Here is a 20137-nt window from a genome sequence, read left to right as displayed (position 1 = left end):
TTCTTGGTGGCCTTTTGGCTCTGAAGTAGCATTGACAACCTCCATCACTGCAAAACAACTAACCAACTCCCATGCCTTTAGCTCTGACAGTGGGGACCTTGGGATACTCTAATACTCCGAAAGTTACCCACCTCAGTGTTTGCTCCCTGGAGCACAGAATGGAGTTTCATCAGCATGAGATATCAGCTAAGCAGGTAAAAAAGTTCTCTTTACTTTTCTTATAAGTAAAGAGGTGCAAATATAGTGGTGGCCCCAATTAAACATTTCAAGGGCCCCTGAAAATTCTACACTGATCAGGGTCATATTTTGTTGACTTGTTTTCTAGTTAACTGTTGAATTTATTATGGGTCAGACCCTGTTTTAAGATGTTTCACACATTAGTAGATTTAATTCTCATATCAACCTGTGAGGTAGAACAATTATTACACTCGTGTTATAGATGCAGGAGCTGTAGCACAGAGAGATTAAGCAATTTGTGCAAAGTCACACAGCTAGTAAGTGGCAGGGCTGGGATTCAAACCCAGACAGGCTGGCTCCAGAGTCCCAGCTCTGAACCACTGGGCAATTTTGTCACTAATGGAGCATGTGGTCTGTGGGGGTCTGGAAGCGCAGTGAACAAGTGATCCTAACAGCCTGGGCGGCTCTGCTCTTCCTTTTGGTCCACATTGATACAGATATAAAGACTGACAAAAGGGCCTGGGAGGAGGAAAAAGCTTCTTCCTCTCTCTAAGGACAGTACAGGTACCCAAGGATGGACATCCTCTGCTGGGGTAAGAGGGGGACCAACCCTTTTATTCTTGTAAAAGAGCAAACATTCAGAATTAGAACTCCTGCTCTTTGGGCATTACACTCACCTCACCAAGAAGGTGGAGTGGGAAGGAGAGGAAAAATTAAGCGGCTTGGGAATGTATTTGCTTTGGCACCCAGTCTCCACCCCTTCACAGTAAGCTCCACACCAGGAGGGAACTCCATGGACATTCAATAGCTTTGTTTGTTTTAGCCCATTTAAGATCTGAAAACCCTGCCATGGCATACTGTAATCAACATAGCATATCCCACTTCACGCTTACAAGAAAAATTCAATCCCAATGTGATTTCAAAGTACGTATATTTTAATTTGGTACTTAAAGCTGTCAAAAATCCTGTGAGGTCTCAATCTACAATAAAGGTTCCTGATCAGGTCCTATCCAGAAAGATGGGCAAACAATCCAGGACTCCTGTTTCTACACCCGGCCTTCCCACTGCCTCTCTTTGGTTCTCACATAATGGGGAGGGGGAAGGAGGGGAATCTGGTTTAATTATTTAAACCAGATAAGATCCCAAACTAGCTGTCTCCACACATAAGAAACTAAACAACCCAAAGAATCATTCTGACAAATATTTAAGTTACAGCTGTGGACACAAAGCCACGCTGCAAGAAGTTAAACTTTAAACACATGTCCTGTATGGTCTGATGGGCAAAGCAAATCCCCACTTAACCAGTGTCTTCTCCTCCCACAACAAAAGCAGGCAGCCTGGCCAATGTTTTTTCCATTCTTGCACCTGCAAGTTTAAGTCGCAACTGAAGTTTCTTCATTGCTGAGTTTTTCAAAGGTAACTTGCATATTTCTCAAAGCAACATACACTGAGAAGCTAGAAACAGGGATTCATTTTACTTCAGCCGATGGCTCACTAGATATTCTTGGGTAAGTGACTTACCTTTTCTGTGCCTCTATTTCTCTTTCCTGTCTGAGGTATGAGTATAATATTCACATATATGCTACTAAACACCAGAAAAAATTAACTAAAACTTAGTTATTATATTCTATATATACTTTCAAGTTTCTCCTTTTATTTTCCCTAAGATAGTGCCAGAAATCACATCTCATTACAATGAATAGCAGAAGACTGCCCAATTTCTTTGACCAGTTGAAATTTGTATTGAAGGCTGCTTACAAAATATAATCAATGGTTTGTAAATCTTTTTTGAAAAAGAGAGGCATATAAAGGCACTTATTATATAATAGATGTGACTGGAGCATTAGGCCTTACTCTACCCATTTTACAGATGGAAGAACTAAGGGAAGTTACATGGCCAGGGTTCATTTTTATCAATAATCAAAAAAGCAGCACAATATACTTAAAATCTCTAACATTTGACATTAAATAACCCTCCCTCCCCCCAAAAAAATTGCTTCAGCTGTTTACTACGATCTAAAACCTGTGTTGCCAGGGACTCTTCTTCATTCCCAGCACACAAGATCCATGTAGGTGTGTGGACTGACATATCCACACGATATTTCCCAGATGACCCAATCTGTCTCTTCTCCATGAACACACATATAAACAAGCCATTCTGAAGGGAAAGACCTATTAGTTGAGTTTGTATCTCTGCTGGGAACCATCCTCTCACTTCTTATATATATGGTTTGAATCAGTTGTGACTAACAGAATTTACTCTGGCTTTCTTGAACCCCCAAATGCAACTGTCACAGCGACATCATGTCTGAATTGTAGCTCTAAGTGCCTGAAATGTCTCTATGGTTCTAGGTGATCTCAGTGTTGCTCTCACCATCCATCGTCACCCTTGAGACAACAAACAACTTAGCCTTCTTTGTACACTTCCCAGTGATCAATACTGAGGTCGAATGTTAGGGGGTCTAAGAGGAGAGGATATGACCACGTCTTCAGTAACATTTCTTCTGAAAGACCTCCAAATGACAAAACATCGGCTTGGCTTCTGTTGAAAGTTTAAGCAGATTCAGAAAGACTTAAAATAAGCAACTATTTATGGCAGAGGCCATAAATAAATAAATAAAAAAGGCCAAAAATAAAAAAAAGAAGTGTTAGCCACGAGGAGCAGCAGCTAAACTTATTGATAATCACATACAACACAGCAGCGCATTAAAGCAATTATTTTCCAGAAAGCATCACCTTTTCTCTGTATCTCTCTATATACCTTGACCTCCAAAAATCACTATTTTTTAAGGATAGCTGGCAGTTCACTATCCTAAAAGAAAGCAAATGTTCTTCTTAAACTGCATTTATCCCAGGAACTCTGAAAGACCAGACTCCACTGAACTGCTTAGCACCAAAAGCTGTGCCTAAGACAAAATGAAATTTCTTTCCTACCCCTTTCTTCTTCAAATCCTTCAAATCCAAAAGGAGGGTAACACCTCCAACCAAAGACCCAAAGTCATATTTAGTGTTGGGATGTTGTCCCTCTTCTAACACATCTTTGGACAAATTCATGGCAGATTAGAAAGATGGATAAACTGAGTGATCTTTCTGGACAGAATCAGGGTATTTCCTGAAGTTAAGATGATCGTTTCTGTTGCCCTCCCATCTCCTTGTCCTCAACCCAGAAAAGAGGAGTGAGAAAGCAAAGGGACATGTGACAGGGGAGCTCAGGAAAGCAAGACATTTGAAAATGTGCTTGAAGACAAGCCACTTAGACACCGTTTTGGCTCTTACTGCCCAAGGCTCCAATTCTGGGGGATGCAGGGTCAGGGGAATGATGTCCTCTGCGGCAATGTCTATCCCCCCCAATGTTAAGGAATGAGGCCGGAAGGTTCTTGCTCATTTGGTAAAATAAAGAAGCAGGAATTAGGGTGCTGGACATTCTATAAGCTTTTTCTCACTCCTCACAAAAACACAGCTGTGAAAATAAATACCACCCCCTAAACAAGGGTCTCAGGCCACCAACAGTCCTCTTCTCTGCCTCTCTCCAGCTGCCACCAGCATTGCCCCATCAGGCAGAGCACTGCATGGAAGAAATAGTGGGGGGTGGGGGGAAGAGAAGCGGTGGAGACCCCAGCAGAGAGCTAGGGTGGGCTCCTCTACAGTCACCACTCACCCGGGGAGGGGAAAAGCTCCAGATCGACTTTTTCCGTCTTGATAATGGTGAGAGTCGGTTTGAGATCGACGGCCGCCTTCATGGTGCCAGCAGTGGTGGACCGATAGGATGATAGTAAGTTTGCTGTTATTCTTGTTTTTCCTTTTAATGGGAATTCGTAACAAGGAAAAGGGGAAGGGGGCAATCCGACTTTCTTCCCTAAAATCTCAAATTCCCGCTGACTTTGCCCCGCACCCAGAAGGTGCGCCTGGTACTCTCCGGGGAAGTTGGCACTTTGCGGGAAAGTGCGCGCGCTCGGGGTCCCAGGCTCGCTGCGCCGCGCCGCGCCGCTCCCACCTAGCCCGCGCCCGCTCCCTCTCCGCCGCCAGCTGCCTCCGCTCGTCCCCGCTCCCAGGAGCCGCTCGCCTGCCCTCCCTCTCGAGCGCGCTCTTCCCTCCTCTTTAGGGCGTTTCTCGCGGCCCAGAGCCCAGAGCTGGGTCTGCGGCCCACCCCCCCCACCCCCAGCCCCCCCCAGCAAATCCCCCAGGATCTCCGCAGGGGGGGAGCGTAGGCGGGGCGTCGAGGGCGGGGTGGCCTGGGGGCGGGACCGGGACCCGTGGCCAATCGCTAGCGGCCGCCCAAAGCGACAGGAAGGTGGGTGGAGCTGCGGGCCTCCAGCTCCCGCTCCTCCCCGCCCGGGAGCGCCGAGGAGCAGCGACAGAGCTGGACGCGTAGCCGGAGGGCAGGGGCCCCCCTAGCAAGGGCGCGCGGGGCTTGCGGAGGGCAGGCTGCGTGAACAGCCTCCCCAAACACTTCAGGAAAGTCCCCCTGATTCTCCACGCATTCTTGAGGGGTTGGTCACCCGCTCAGGCCCCCTCCCGGTAACAACATAGTTTTCCTAGTGCGTGTACATCATTCATTCAGGAACACTGACACACAGGACATGAGGCATGCGGATGAAGGGGCGTGCGTGCGAGCAGGCGCAGGGGACTGGAGAGCCCATGTCCTCAAAGGGCTTTAGGAATATTGGAGTCCAGCGGGTTAATGAGTCAGGAATCGGGACTGTGTTTCTGGAGAACCTTCGGTTTTTCAGAGCCGACCCCTGCAATCGTTCAGAAAAGACGGAGCTGTCCTTTATAAGCACCAGACCCAAGGCAAGTTACAGGAGACCCCAAAACAAAGGCCCGAATTCCGCTGTATCATTGAGAGTTGAGAACAGGGCCCCCAAATTAGAACCCAGTCCTGGGCTTCCATAAGCTTTCATTTTACCTACAGCAGTGCTCTTGTGGAAGGGGAAGCTATTATTCTGTCCCTCTAATTATGTCACCATTAGCCAAAGTTTTGTCCTGCCTTTCACAGACTCTCCTGTGCTAGATAAAACTGACAACCCTATTACCACCACCACCAGAAAAGTGATGTAAAGTCTTTGTGGTTTTTAATTTCTGGAGTACACCATCCCCAGCCATGACAGAACCACAGTGCACAGCCCATGTTCCAGTTGGAACTTCAGAACACTTCAGACAGCACAATATGATCCTGAATAATTAATGATTTGCCACGGGTACATTGATTATCATAAGTGGAGATAGTTGGTCCTAATTAATAAATCAACCAGTAGATAATAGAGGTTCATACATCGGTACCTATATAGAGCTAGAGCCATACATTGAGATCTATCTTTGAGTAAAATTTTTCTGCACAGCCTCAGAGAAAGCTATTTTTAATATTTTTTCCTGGTTTCTAAGCATATGTTGAACTCCCACCACCTGCCCGTAACTGTAACCTCTGCCTCTGATAAGTTTTAACACACCTGCTTACCTTCGTCTAATCCCAGCTTTGTCTCCTTGAAGCATTTGTAACTTGCACATTACCCACAACAAATGAGGGAAGGATCCAGGAATAGAAAATAAATCTTGAGCTTCTGGTTCAAAATTCGGATTGATTATGCCCCTCCTTCAGTAACCAGAGGAAAATATTTGTACGGGATAATTCTAATTTTTGAAGGATTGTTGTAATCCAGCTGTGGTTCTAAAAGGTATGAGAAAACAATGCTAGCCCCCAGATGACAAGAACAGGCATTTCTGATTATGGGAAAAGCTGCGGGGAAACAGCTGATGAATGAATTGTACGTTCACACACCCAAATGAGCAGGAAAGAAATGGATCTCCAGCCATTTCTGCCTTACCCACTATGAATACATCAGCAGAACTGAGCAAATCAAGTGTTGCTCTGAGGAATTTTGTTTTATTGATGTTGTTTTAAGAAAAAAAAATTTTAACTCAAGTATGAGTACTTTTCTGTTTTCAAAAGCAATTTCCTGAGAACAAGTCCTTTCTCTCTTCCCTCAGTTTTCTTCTCCCCGCTAGCCCAAACACTGCTGCCAACACATGCCCCACCCACCCACCCAACCACCCAAATTAGATACTAAAAGAGCCCTCCCTGATTGAACCGTAAACACTTTGGGGGATTCATTCCTTCAAATCTTCAACAGTGACAACTCAACTTGTCAATCATCCTTTTCTAACAACAGTGGAAAAGCACAGAAGCTTGAAATGTTTGAAGGTCCCAGGCAAGGAATGGGGTTGGGTAAAACGGCAGGGTTGGGGAGATTGCCAAGGCCCACCCTAGACGTCCAAGAAGGTTACTTCTTTGTGAGCTAATCATGAGTATTGATATTATCAGAAGTTAGGCATCTAACCTCAGATCCTGTTGAAACTTTGCTTGGGACAAGGAGCACTAATCTGGCAAATTAAAATCTTGTAAGAATCCCACTTGATTAATCGATTTTGATAAATGAAAATTTTATTCTTTTTAGGACACAAGTAGATTTTTCTACATGTTCTTAAGACTTTTGATGCCATGTCTGTCTTACCACATCCTAAGAAAACAATGCCTAGCCCAGTGCCTAAAACATTGCAGATGCTCAATAAATATGTGTTGAATGATGAACTATCTACTTCCTGGACACTGTGGGCTTCTACTTTGCCACCAACTCTTTCTAACTCAAAGTTTAAGTGCATTTGATATGTTATGGCTGGTAAAGATGAACTGAAAAATGTCAGTGACTCTGCCTGTAGGTCTGTTCTCCATCCCGCGTGGCAGAACAGAGCTTCTATTACCCAGCACTCATGTTTTCACTTGTGCCTAAGTTTCCCCACCAGCAAAACAAGATCAGCTGAGCCTTGCCTTCCATCCATTTGGGCAAGTTGTTTCTAGATTATAGCTGATTCTTAAGGCATTCAAGAAAAAATCCACCAGGGACATAGTTCTTTGCTTTTGCTTGCAATGTAGCAGTCTGTTCCTCTTGTACTTGAGAGAGAACAGAACTATTTTTAAATATCCCCTAGATTTAGGGAATTACATCCACCAAGTGCAGAAACTCCTTAAATCAGGAACATCATGTCAACAAGGGTCAGAAAAAAGCTGCGGAAGTTGGGGGACGGGTGGGTAGTTAGACATGACTGTATCAAGAAAATACTCACATTTTTACAAGAATTTCCTCAAACACATGGAGTATGTAAGAAAAAAACTTTCTCAGTTATACTCCTCCCTCAACTCCACCCCATTTTCAATAAAAAAATAAATATACAAGTACACCTAATTTCAAACAATCATGGAAAACAGACACTCCCTCTCCAGAAGTGTGCTAGAATAAGTTGTCTATTTCCTGAATCTTGAACTTCAACAAACCAAAGAATTTCTGAGTATGAAGCTAAAATATACTTTATTAGAGGTAAGTGCAAAAACATTCAGACCACTAACGGCTGATCCACAACAAGTTTATGACTCACAGATGTTGATTTACTGGTTTAAATGTAAGATTTTAAAAGAAAAAAAAAATCCTCAATTAACAACCTGTCTAAGTTTGTGGTTGTTTTTCTCTGAGAAAAAGCAACAGTCCCTGTCACATACAGAAACAGGCGTCTAAAGCTTAACTCTAACGCAAGTGGTTTCTATTTGATAAGTTGAGTCATTAAAAAGCACAGTGGGGAAGAAAGATGCCTGGGGCTCCAATGTCCACCATTATCAAGCAGCAATAAAATGGAAAATTGGAGATCGAAGGGAAAATGAAAATAACTCTCTTAATTAAACTCTGGTGTCAAAAGGCCTTAGGGTCAGTTCAAGAACCCAAATGGGGGACTCAGAACTGTGCTGTTGCTGACTGCAGGCTGGATCTGTGACCTCACCAAAGCCACTTAACCTTTTTGTGTCACAGCCTCATCTCTGTTTCAGGGCATAAAATCACCCCTGGCTCCCCTACCATGTAATACAGACTCATTAGCTATTGTTTAGATGGTACAATAAACAATGAGCGATAAGAGGAGCTGCAGTTAGGAGGGAAGCAGGGAGGAGGGATAGGCAGGGAGGGGGAAGGATTTGGGGCCTGTTTGCCTGGGAAAGCGCTCCATAATAAAACCAAGATGAGAATAAATAGTGTAGGTTCTGGAATAAGACTCAAGTTCAAATTCTAGCCCTACCAACTAACTGGCTGAATTACTACGTGTAAGTCACATAACCCCGAACCTCAGTTCCTCCATGTATGAAGTAGGGATAGTCATGGCACCCACCATTTAGGGTTGTTTGGAAGATTAATGAGAAAATGCATGCAAAGCAGCAAGCACAGTATCTGAGTCAGAAAAAGTGCTCCATTAATATTAAATAATTGTTACCGCTATTAAGATCCAGTAGAAGGTAGATTATTTGAGAAATCACATTAAGTCTATTCTCTATGGCCATCCTTTTTACACAGTAGCCTGGACCCTCTATTTACCTGAACTGGCTCTGTAGGGAGATAGGGAGAATGATCATGTTTAATTTAAAAATCTCCCCAAGCTCCCTTCTCAGTTCCTGATTTGGGAACTCACCTAGCTTTGGTCTCAGTTAGGAAATCCCAGCACTACCTGATTAGAAGAGGAAAACGCAGATTTGTATTTGTTTTAAGAGTCACGGTAAAACTATGGTTCAAATTCAGAAGGAAGGTCACATTTGTGGTTGCTCTTTGGAGACAAAACCTGAGGTCTTGGCTTTTTCACATGTGAAAACTAGTTGGGAGTCTCGTAGAGAGAGTCAAGTCCAGCCCTCTTATTTACCAGAGGGGGAAAAAATGAGCTTGAGAGAGTTATTCTGCCCAAGGCCACACAGCCTGAAAAGGGCAGTGTCAGGACTAGAACGGGATCCCCTAATTAATGTTCTCTCCACGGCAGCTCCTTATGTTTACAGATAACCCATTTGCAGGAGCAGTCACTGTCATTCCACTTGGTCGGTTACCAGACACTCCTGAGACACGAAGCAGGATACGATGTACATACAAGAACAGATAGATAATAAAACTTTTTTTTAGAACTATATCTTTAGTTAGAAATAAATTTCGAGAAATATGACCATTTTCTCTGCACTGAATGTGTTGTCTTTGAGCAAGCACATTGCAGGATAACCACACTGTCATTCCCTGGGGGAGACAGCTTGGCACGGGCTGTGAGGAGAAAAAGGGTCTGGGTTGGCTCTATTGCCATCTGCAGTTTCTTTAGACTGTAATTATGAACCATTCAGCTGCATCTGCAGCCCCAACAATGTAGGATGGATTGGCCCCATCCACAGACCAAGCGACATTTTAAAATCCATCAGTTTAGACATCACGTATTCCTCTTGCAGCAAAGCAGACCCCAGTCACACAAAAAGAGGTGAGGAGCTGCCAGGCAAGTCCTCCATACCCAGCATCAGTTTGCTTCCCCAAAGCAGCCTGAGCATATTTCCCAGGAATGTTGCTTCCTCCTGGGCCTGGATAATGCAGAATGCAGGCTGTCTCGTGAGCCTTTGGGGATCATGTAATTTGGATTCCAATTTAAGTTGTCTTAAATTGGCCTCTTGAGGAGGTAAAGGGATGATGGCGTTAGCATAGATGGCAGGAGAACCAATGTTCTTTAATAACATGGCAGAAGAGGAAAACCAGGCTCCTAGCAAGGAGCTCTGTACCCCTGAGAACAGGATCCCGGCCCCTGCCCAGGATGCAGGTGGTTTCATCTGCTGGAAGACTAGGGCTCTCCTCTGATCTTACCCTGCTCTGCTCTTGGGTTACAAAGACAACACCAGACTTCAAAACAGATGTTCTCTGCAGTTGTGGTCTGAATCTTAAATTAAGATAATTTTATTGTGGAATCTTCCCCCTTCTCCTCTCCCTTTCATTTTGAAATGCCAAGTCAATTGCCCCAAAGGACTAGCATTTACCACCCTAGAGATGAAGGAGCAGTTGGGGGTGGAGAATTTTTCCATCCTGTTCTTGATACTGGAAGCCAGGCAGAGGAAGCAGATAGGACTAGAAAAGGAAGAAATATTCTTGAAAGGAAAAGGGACGATGGTAAAGGAGGAAACAGTAGAAAGACCCTCCTCTGAGAACAGTGGAAGGTTAAGTGGGGAGTGGAGGGAAGGTCAGGACATGATGAGGTGGAGTTAGAGTGATCCTATGTCCTTATCATTCTGGGACTTAAGTCCCCAAGATTCCAAAATGAAATTAAGGCCTGGCGATGTATGCAGTACTTCACAGAACCAATTTAATTGTCCTGCATGACCAATAGTTATGGAATGACAATAAAACAAATCAGTAGGAAGTCCTCAAGCTGGAACAGTTGCAAAGGATACAGAGTGGAAGAGAGGTGACGGTCGCAGGAGGTCACAGAAGATGCAGGGGAAGGTCAAGCCAAAAAATCCACACTGAACACAGAGGCTATTCCTTAGTCTGTCCCCCACATGGACATCTGCCCTATACAAAGAATTCCCCCCCCCAATCCTCACAAGGTGCCCCTTTTGTGCTCCACAGCCTGAGCACACCCCAAGAGCCTATTTGAACGCGCATGTCTGCCTGCCACACTGCCTAAAGGCAGCGATGAGTTTCAGTCCTCATTATAAGCTCGGTGGCCCAGCTCAAGAGAGTAGAAGCTCAATGTTGATTATTTAATTAATGAACAGATAACTTCTTAACATCCCAAACATGGACCTTTAACTCAGATACATATCTTTTTTTTTTTTTTGGTCTAATGTGAGACTCAAAGTTTAAGACTAAAGAGCTAACAAAGTGTTTCTTTTCCAACTGAGAAGGTCTCTACAAACTTTTATTCTGCTCCTCTCATTTCCTACCTCCAACCCCTTAAAGGTAAATGTTACCTAAGGTCACCATATTCATTTTATTTTTCATCTGAGTATATGTGGCGGATATAGTCGTTTGTGAAAAATGGCACTTGGCTCACCACAAAACAAACCAGTTGTTTTGTTCTTCGTCTGAACTTTTATGCAGCATACTGTTCGTATTTTCAAACTGCTGCTCAGAAATAGTCTTTAGGAATTTTTGAACTTTAAGTTGAATTTTTTATTTCACTTGATTATCATAAAGGCAAGATGTACTTGTTATATTTGTTATTTGTAAGATAAAAGAATACATAAAATAAACCCAATTTTCTCCATCTTTGTGAGGAAGAATAGATTGTGAGATACTTTACAGGGAGCCCAGAGCCTGTTACACATCCCCTCCACCTTCTCAAATTTACTGTACCTAGTCAGGTTCCCAGAAGCACTGCATTTTTGGAATCCTTTGGACATACTGTAGGCATCACCTGCAGTGAAGAAGGGGAAGGGCTGAGGGTGGGGATGGGAATGGGGAGAGTGGGGAGAGTCAGCTAAGCTACTACCACCTCACAGCTGATGCAGAAACCCCTAAAGAAAGCCTGACCCTTCTTGCTGGCTGGACTGTGGCAGCCTACCCCTCTCTGCAATTGGTTATATCTGCTAATGGATAATGGAGATGTAGCAACAGAAAAAGCAGGCTGACCTTAAACCATAGAAACCAAGGCAATACTGGGTTTGGTTAGGATCCAACATTGCAGCTGAGCTGCGATGGGAATCATGAAGACACACTATTTAAATCACTTCCTGCAGGCGTAGGTCCATATACCAGGCCGAAGAAAACTTGGTATGTGTCACACTGAGAATGTCTTACAAGCCAGTAAATATAACATTCTTTGAGTACATCATTACAGTCATTTACAAGCATCTTATGCAGGTATCTATTTCTATCTTACCTTTAGCATCCTTCACTGCACAATGTTATTGGGTCCTAATTAATTAATACAAATCCTACCTTTGCCAACGCTGAATCTAGTAATAGAAGAAGTGAAATGCAGAGCACTTTTAAAATTCCCTTGCTGTTTCAAACCTCTTTTTTTCTGTGTACTGTCCTGAAAAATGTGCCCAGAATCTAAGTTTCCTAAATATGCAGGAAGATAAATCCATAAAAACAACTCTAGGGAGTCTAGTATAATTATTCATATTTAGAATTTACTGAGCACCAAATATGTCACCGATAAAAAGTTGACAATTGAAAAACAACCTCAAGGAGGGATATGTCAGCTTCTCTGGGATTACAGCTCACATTTAATTCTCTGCTCTTAAGGGCAAGGAGGAGATGAAGCCTTCTTTAATTTACAGGAAGCCAGCTGTGCTCTCTCTGCATCTTGCATCACCCCTTGTGAAGGAGTCAGAATGTAGTGGATGGTCCTGGTGATGACGCATGAGGTGGAACAGGCCCCAGCTCACATCTCATTTATCTGGATTGGCTCCTATACAATAAAAACCTTTCTTTCTTCAAGTTGGTGAAGAGGAGAGAAGCAAATCCAACATGTGTGACATGCAAGAAGGCGCCATTTAATCAGTCAGGCCTGTGAAGCACTTTCAAGTGTTCAGGGCTTGAAATCATAGGTAATGATAGGTAATGTGGAGAATGAAGAAAGTAGAAAATATAGAAGTTACTTCTTCATGAAAATGTATTTCATCAGATTGATCAAAAACATGTGTTTTCCCCAGACTGGAAACTATCTTGAAAGACTTCATCACAAAAAGACTTTGGGTGGGAAGTGCCACAAGGGACCCTTTGGGAAGGGGGCTGGGGTGCAGCTGGGTAGTGAGCTGGCCACAGACTGTGGGAGGAAAGCACACAGGGCAGGCAGCTCTCTTGTGACAGGGTCCCAGGAGAGCTCCCTTTCCAGATATTAAAAATTCTAAGTAATGTTGAGAATTTTTAAAAATCAAAAAGATTATGGATTTTTCTTTCAGGGAATTCCACAGCATTGAGACAGACCAGATGGCTGGCAACTACCATTCCAGATCCAGGAAAGGCCCAGCATCTCCACACACTCTTCATTTTCAGTGAGCTATCATGTTCTCTGGTGGAGATTTTTTTTCAATTGAGTTGAATTGAATTGACTGAAGTGTGGAGGTAAGGAGACACTTGCAAATAAAAGTCCGCCATGTTTCGTAGTAGCCCATACAAAGACCTGCAGTTTCTTGCCAAATGGACTATCAGGCTTTGGTTTCCCAACTGTAGAGAGGGCACTTCAACTCTAAAATAACTAAGGTGAGCGATGTTGGAGACTGGGCAAGAACACAAGCTTTGGCAGCTGGTAGACAAGAGTTTGAATTTTAGTCTGGCCATTCTCCAACTGTCAGTCCTTTGGCCTGAGAAAGCCTCAATTTCTTCACCTATAGAATGGAACTGAGCACAGTGCCCGGTTCACAGAGTTAAACCGAATGTGGAGTGAACGTGTGCCGAGTGACTAGCACTGTGTTGGATGCAAACGGCACACTTAACAACACTTCACTGCTAGTTTAAATTTGAAAAATCCTAATTGTGACTTTGGATTTAGTGAGCGTAAAATGTTCATGGAAGTTCATCTAAACTGTGGTATGTAGTGTTCTCTGAAGATATGGTGACCACTCTTGGTGTGTGCCATTAAAATCATGACATAATAATAAAGATAATTTTAGGTCTGAGTATGCAAATAGCACAAATCTTGACACCAACCCCCTTGGATGCAAGGAGATTGATTCCTATTAACACAGAATTGAAGTACAGTTATGGACGTTCTAACCATATGTTCACAGCTACATTACACATTAGAAGCAAAGACGGGCATATGCACCCTCTAGGATTCCTCCCAATATCAGATTCTCCTCACTCTGGGTTGCAGGTTTGATATCCATTCATTGATTTTTGTATCAGCTGAGCAAAAGAAGACCTTACACAAATGGCTTTGCCATTTGGCTGTCAAGCTGGTCAGTAATTTAGCAGAAGCTTACACACTGTGCAGTGCATACCTTATCCCATGCTGCTGAGGCATTCCCCAAACTAATCCCCCTTTTAGGCAGTACACCACTTGCATTCACTTCACGGAAGTCTTTTCTTATGTTACCCCACCTTACATTTTCCTTGGCTAACTCTTGCTCTGATGCCAAAAGTTTTCTAACAACCTAAGTTGTACGGTAAACCTGAACCTCTAACCATCATGTCTAGTTGTGCCATACACATGCATTTAGTTACAGAATGCTGAACCCATGTAGCACTCCATCTGAGCTTGGTCTTGCTACCCAGAATTCAGATGAAGTATTTTACCTGTTGATGTCAACTACCTGTGCTGACCAGTTGCCCAAAAGAATCCTAGGGAGCAGTATCTCCCATTGCCCCTTTGGCCACCAGTCTGCACCATCATTGCTCCTATGCTGCTCTTTAGCCACACAGATTTCACTATTGAGAGATCGTCAGCTACATAATTTGTATTCTGGCACTACTAGTGCCTGGCACCTAGCCATCAGGGCTGGCAACATGGAACACACATAGTCTCTGCACTAATTGCTTGCTCCATTTTGGCAAAATTAACACCATATCATTGGGAAAAGTGGATTTATTTGGTTTTCTGGGGGTGCTTAGTTAAGTCACCCCACGTCAGCTCCAAGATGATTAAAGTGTAGCTTTGCCCTTTCTAACAAGTGTAGCAAATAAATGATGGGGAAATACTCCAAAATGCACATGGCTGGGTCTTCTCGCTCTCTTTTTTTTCCTAGTGACTTTGGGGAGGTTTGGGCGCTGATCCTGCACACACAATACTGTTCTTGTTCTTCTTTTCTCTACAGAGCAGCCTTGAATAGCTCTGTCTAAAATTATAAGCAGGGGCAGCCCTAGGCTCCAAGAGATCAGAGCCCTCATGCTGGGCCTGAACAAAGACCCTGCTTTTCCCCAACAATTAGCCCTGCAAAAAGGGACATCTATCTCCCTTTATTTAAACCACCACGTGTCTTCAAGTCAGCCCATTGTGAAAGTTAATTAAATAACACGCCTCTCTCCCCATGCAGGTCTCCTGATTAGCTTTTCTCTGTCCAAAACCTCTGCAAAACGCCTAGAGATAGACAAGCCAATGTTCCACTTCTCATAAGCTTCCCCATCATCAACCCATAGCCTTTGAAAAGTCATCTTGTCAATATTGTTTCATTTGTTCATGCTCCATATTCACCCCTAGCTCAGACTTCAGTTACCTCCAGCTTCACGGAATAAATGAAATTTATATTATTTTCAAAATAAATGATTTGGGAAAGTTTCTGTCACCATGTAAAAATCCACATCACAGTCCGAAAGTGCTTCCACTCCCGCCAGAGTGGAGCATTGATGAAGGACTTACTACCGAAGTCTCAGAGCCTGGGAAAGACACAGCCACAATGACCACAGGCAGGTCTCCACCCCCGTAGACATCCTCAGACTTGTGTGTAAAGCTCGGACTTCTTGGAAAGGTATCAATCATATAGGAAAGCAGAAATAAGAGCAGAAGTTTTTAAACATGATGTAGAAATAACAAATTCCTTCAAAGACTCCTTATTGCTAACCAGATAGAGTCCAAGCCTAGCCCCAAAGGTCAAAATTGGTCCCTGCCCACCTATCAACCATGTTTCACTTCCTTCCCACAGAGGGACCATGCTCTCCAACAATCCTGAACTTGTTTGAGTCCCTTGAACACCCCTTACTTAGTGCTTCACCCTCGTGGGCACTTTAACAGACCTTCCCCTTTCTGGAAATTCCTGGTCCACCTGTGCTACTCATCCATCAAGACACAGCAGCAACCATCAGCACCTCTGCCCATGGTTTCCAGGCCCTTCCTGGATATGATCCTACATGTCATCCTCTGCATTCTCACAACAAACTGCTTCAAGGCAGCACATACAGGCTCTGACTGAGCACCTTCTACCTATCTCAGCCCTTCAAGGGCAGGAAACATATTCAACTCGAGCTTTAATTTCCAGTTTAAAACGCTGTGACTTAGCCACAGTAACATAGTAACTGCTTAATAAATGTTGAAAGCATAGATAACTGAATAAATAAATACATTAATAAAATGATGAATAATTGGATGAGTAAATAAAACAACCACTTGATTTTCAATGTGATCTGAGGTGGTAAAATCAGGCCTACTGCCAGCTTCACTACAGATGGCTTGTGTGCTCAGAAAAGCGCATTCGTATTTTATGACACGGTTCTTTCCACTTGAAATTGTCTAATTTCATACACATGCACGCACATGCACACACTTTTCTATATCTATATACTTTTTGTTTTAATAATAAAATGGAAGGAGACCAGGCTAGCCATTTTCTAAATCTTTAATAGTTTTAGAGCTTAACTTTTCAAACCAACAACAGTCTTTGAGACTTCTAGCTAATTTAATCATTACACCAGACAAACATGTCCTTCCAAGTGTTTTTAAGAGGACTCACCAATCTTCTTGGACATCCTATACAGATGATTAGATGACTAAATTATAAAGAAATCCCATACAATTTAAATTTCCCATGAAATACTCATGGGCCTCTAAATTAGCAGGGGAAAAAAAAAGAAAGAAAAATTAAAGCACTTGGCAAAACAGAATTTGAACTCTGCCAAATCCCCAACATTTAAAAACAGCCAAAGTCATTGAATGATTCCCATCCCTAAATCATGAAGCCTTGCAGCAAAAATCCTATCTGATGATTCTTGTACAAATTCACTTCTATCCATGATGACATTTGGGGTCAGTTCTTTCCTTGTTATTTTACCATCACAAGCTCAGCTTTTTCTAAAATTTGGGACGGGGGGGGGGGGAGGGCTTTGATGTAAAGAGAGAAACTGAGGCATAAAAACACAAAGATTCCATGATCATGCAACAGCTATAACAGTAATAAATAATTATATCAACAAAAGCATTCATAACTTTCAACCTGTGACCAAGGGGGAGAAAACACCGATTCATTTGGCAGTCACTTTGTGCTGGCAAGACTCCTACTTGCTGGAGTAGAATACCCAATTCACAATGATCATAAAGGACTGAAAGCTGTAAAATTAAAATCTGGCTGGCAAGAAGCTCTTAATTATTTGCCTTTACCACAGTGCACCTCCATTCTAACATCTTGCCTTAAGGCAGACTCATTCAAGTCCTCTAAGATATGTAGAAAACAGGATAATAAATGAAGACAAATAGATCTGCAATTTTAGATAGATCTGTCTCCTCAAGATACCGCTTGGTATGAATACAAAGCAACCATTGAGCACTGAGCGTGTAAAAATCACACCTGTTAATTCATCAAGGACAGATCAAATAAACTACATGGCAGGAATAAACTGTTCACAACAGAGATAAATAGAAAACATGGTAGAAAGAAAAGAATGATTAGAAATGATTATAAGTGTGAGTGCCATATTAATCAAATAGAAATATCAGGTGCATATAATCAATGAACTTTAATCAAAGAGGAGGAACATAAGAAACTAGTACTGTAAATGTGAGTACTGTCATGGAGATATTGGGTACATTAGGTAAACACAACATTATTAAGGTCTTAGAAAATAGCATACTTTGTTGTAGGATAGAAATAGCTGCTTTCTAAATCCAATTAAGGTTTTGAGTAATATTACAAGGCATAATATAGACAAATCAAGACACACAAGAAACCTCTCTTTAGGAAGAGGAAGAGCTCAGAATTGACTAGATGGAGCAGCCCCGTTGATACTAGTCCATGTCAATACATTCCAGTAAGCAGGTTATTTAAGCAATGACTTCAGCATAAGCTGGCCATGTAAGTCTGCAAATGGGTCCCCATAGAAAAACCATTAGGAGACATCCATTTCATGCTCTCTTCATAGAGTATGGGTCATTTTAAATCCTTTACGTACCAAACCTCAGAACTAAATGTAAGCACAGCTCCTTTCCTCTGAGTGAAATAACAGCATTGTGTGACTTTGTCTGGCCTGGAAGGTCACAAAGCACTTTCATCAACATGATCTTCCAGCACCTCTGAGAAATGTCTAGGGGAAGGGCACACATCACAGCCCACAGCAGCCTACAGTGATTGTCCAGAGTAGAGACTCTCCAGTGTTTTGCACACCTCTGATCCAAGTCAGCTGTACAAAATACTGAAGCTACACATTTGCTCAGCTCTTTCAAATTCATATGTCCCAAATCACTCTGACCTGTCACTCAGAGACCTTTAAATGTGGTTTCCTCCTGCTAGGTCTTTTGTCATCATTTGTTGGACTTCTCATGAGACTTTTTATCACTTATGTAGCATAAACCTTCAGAGTCATTATTTTCCCACCAAGAAACTCTGTTTAGGAGCAGAAGTAGGGAAGGCATGCTGGTGAAAAAGAGACTATTAATGCGTTAACTCTTACTCATCTCCACTCCAAACAGGAATCACTGAAGCTGTCATTGGGAGTACATACAGTAGGATCCCAAGTGATGCATCTGCCTGAGCTCAAGGATGACCCAGACAAGGACTGAAATCAGGACTGGGGATTAAGGGAAAGGGAAGGAAGGGCTCAGTTCTCTTCCCATGGGAACTAAGGGGCGAGGGAAACTGACATGAAGTAAACTCTTGCACTCAGAACAGTCAATGTCTGCTACACATCTCCCTCACAGCTGCAGCAGGGAAATGTTGGCAAGCATTACAAATAAGAGCAGCTGGTCACAAAACACGTATTTCTAATTTTTTTAAATCTATATATGTATATTAGGACTTTATAACAACATGTTCCTGTAGACACTTCAAGGCAAGTAGGACACGCCATTGCACATACACAAACAATACATTCTGGGAAATGTCTCATTGTTCTAAAGACACAGAACCCAAATTCTTCACCAAAGGCCAAGTAAGTACCTGACAAAAGGGAGAAAGAGAAAAGAGATGGGGAAGAAGATTTGCATGGTTGATTTGGGGTATAATATATATTAACACCTCCAATATAAGAGGTATTTCTGCTTCCCTTGGATTCACAGTGGCTGTTCCTTCAAGATGGCTTAATTGAATATACTAATTCTATTCAAAGTTTTATATATGACAAGCTCTATAGATTCAGGATGTTTGCCAGATAACCGTTAGTGACTTTCTTTGAAACCTATCAAAGATAAGACAAAAAAAAAGAACTAAAAATTAAACATCAATATTAATGTCTTGGGCAAAGAAACTTGCATTAAATGAGATTTATACAATTAATTCATAAAATTATGATGAAATTTTCCTAGAAATGTCTGATGATTTTTTTTTCTTGGAGCAAATATACTGAAGTATATTAAAAACTAAATAATGTTTCTTTTGTTTTAATTGTAATACAGGAGGTAAAGGGAAGGGGTTATGTGCCTACTTAGAGATGAGAAAATTGATAACCATTTAGCTTAACTAGATTTTCAGATTTTGCATTCTTCACAAATTACAATTTCTGTTGCCTTCTGGTTAATATTATTTCACATAATTTGCTCAGGGCCCAGCACAGGAGTCAAGCTGACCTGACTTCAAATTCAGGGTCTGTCACTTACCAATGGTGTAACTTCTGGCAAGTTACTTCAACTACATAAAGCTCAGATTACTTGTCTACAAAATGGAGTTAGTAATAACTGACAGGATTTTTTGGTAAGATTTAAATAAGATAATGTATGTAAACTATTTGGCACTATCTGGCCTAAAATAAATAGTAAATGACAGTTTGGGGAGGCTTTCTCAGGTTAAAAAAACAAAAAAACAAAAAAAACCAAACCTAGAATTCAGGTATCCTTAACTAAATTCACTATACACTAAAAAAGACTCGTTTATCATAGTCAGCAATGCTGAAGAACCACTTAATACAAATGATTCTTTTTGCCATACATTAAGAAGTCAGTTCATAAATATAGGTCAGTTTATATATATTAATATATACATATATATAATATATATATAAAATCTCTGTCTACAAGAGTGCCAAGACAATGAGGAAGAAAATAATCTTTTTAACAAATAGTGCTGGGACAACAAGATAGATAGATAGATAGATAGATAGATAGATAGATAGATAGATAGATAGATAGATAGATGTATATGCAAAAGAAAGAAATTGAACCCCTTCACACTATGCACAAAAATTAACTCATAGTCGATCACAGACCTAAATATAAGAGCAAAACTATAAAACTCTTATACAAAAACAAAATTTACAAGAGTAAATCTTCA

General features: G+C 42.0%; 1 protein-coding gene and 1 long non-coding RNA gene across 6 annotated transcripts in view; one reads left to right on the top strand and one right to left on the bottom strand.

Moving 5' to 3' along the window:
- Positions 1-20137, bottom strand: part of ETS1 (ETS proto-oncogene 1, transcription factor) — a 122958-nt gene that overhangs the window by 60765 nt on the left and 42056 nt on the right. Inside the window, exon 1 of one of the 5 annotated variants that reach the window (XM_019714817.2) lies at positions 3836-4364. The exons of 2 other annotated variants lie outside the window; for them this stretch is intronic. In XM_019714817.2, coding sequence (XP_019570376.2) covers positions 3836-3917 — 82 coding nt within the window. In that variant the 5' untranslated portion in view covers positions 3918-4364. Of the gene's footprint in view, positions 1-3835; positions 4365-20137 lie in introns of those variants that run through there. 2 more of the 5 variants (XM_074321871.1, XM_074321873.1) reach the window with 2 other exon arrangements.
- On the top strand, positions 1549-19101 carry LOC141569277 (uncharacterized). The gene is made up of 3 exons (XR_012492780.1): positions 1549-1685; positions 12914-13076; positions 18346-19101. It is a non-coding gene; the product is annotated as an uncharacterized LOC141569277 (long non-coding RNA).

This window comes from Rhinolophus sinicus, linkage group LG16 (assembly GCF_036562045.2).
Source record: "Rhinolophus sinicus isolate RSC01 linkage group LG16, ASM3656204v1, whole genome shotgun sequence".
Classification (NCBI taxonomy): domain Eukaryota; kingdom Metazoa; phylum Chordata; class Mammalia; order Chiroptera; family Rhinolophidae; genus Rhinolophus; species Rhinolophus sinicus.
The sequence above is the reverse complement of the archived record's forward strand: the minus strand, read 5'-3'. Positions and strand labels throughout refer to the sequence as shown.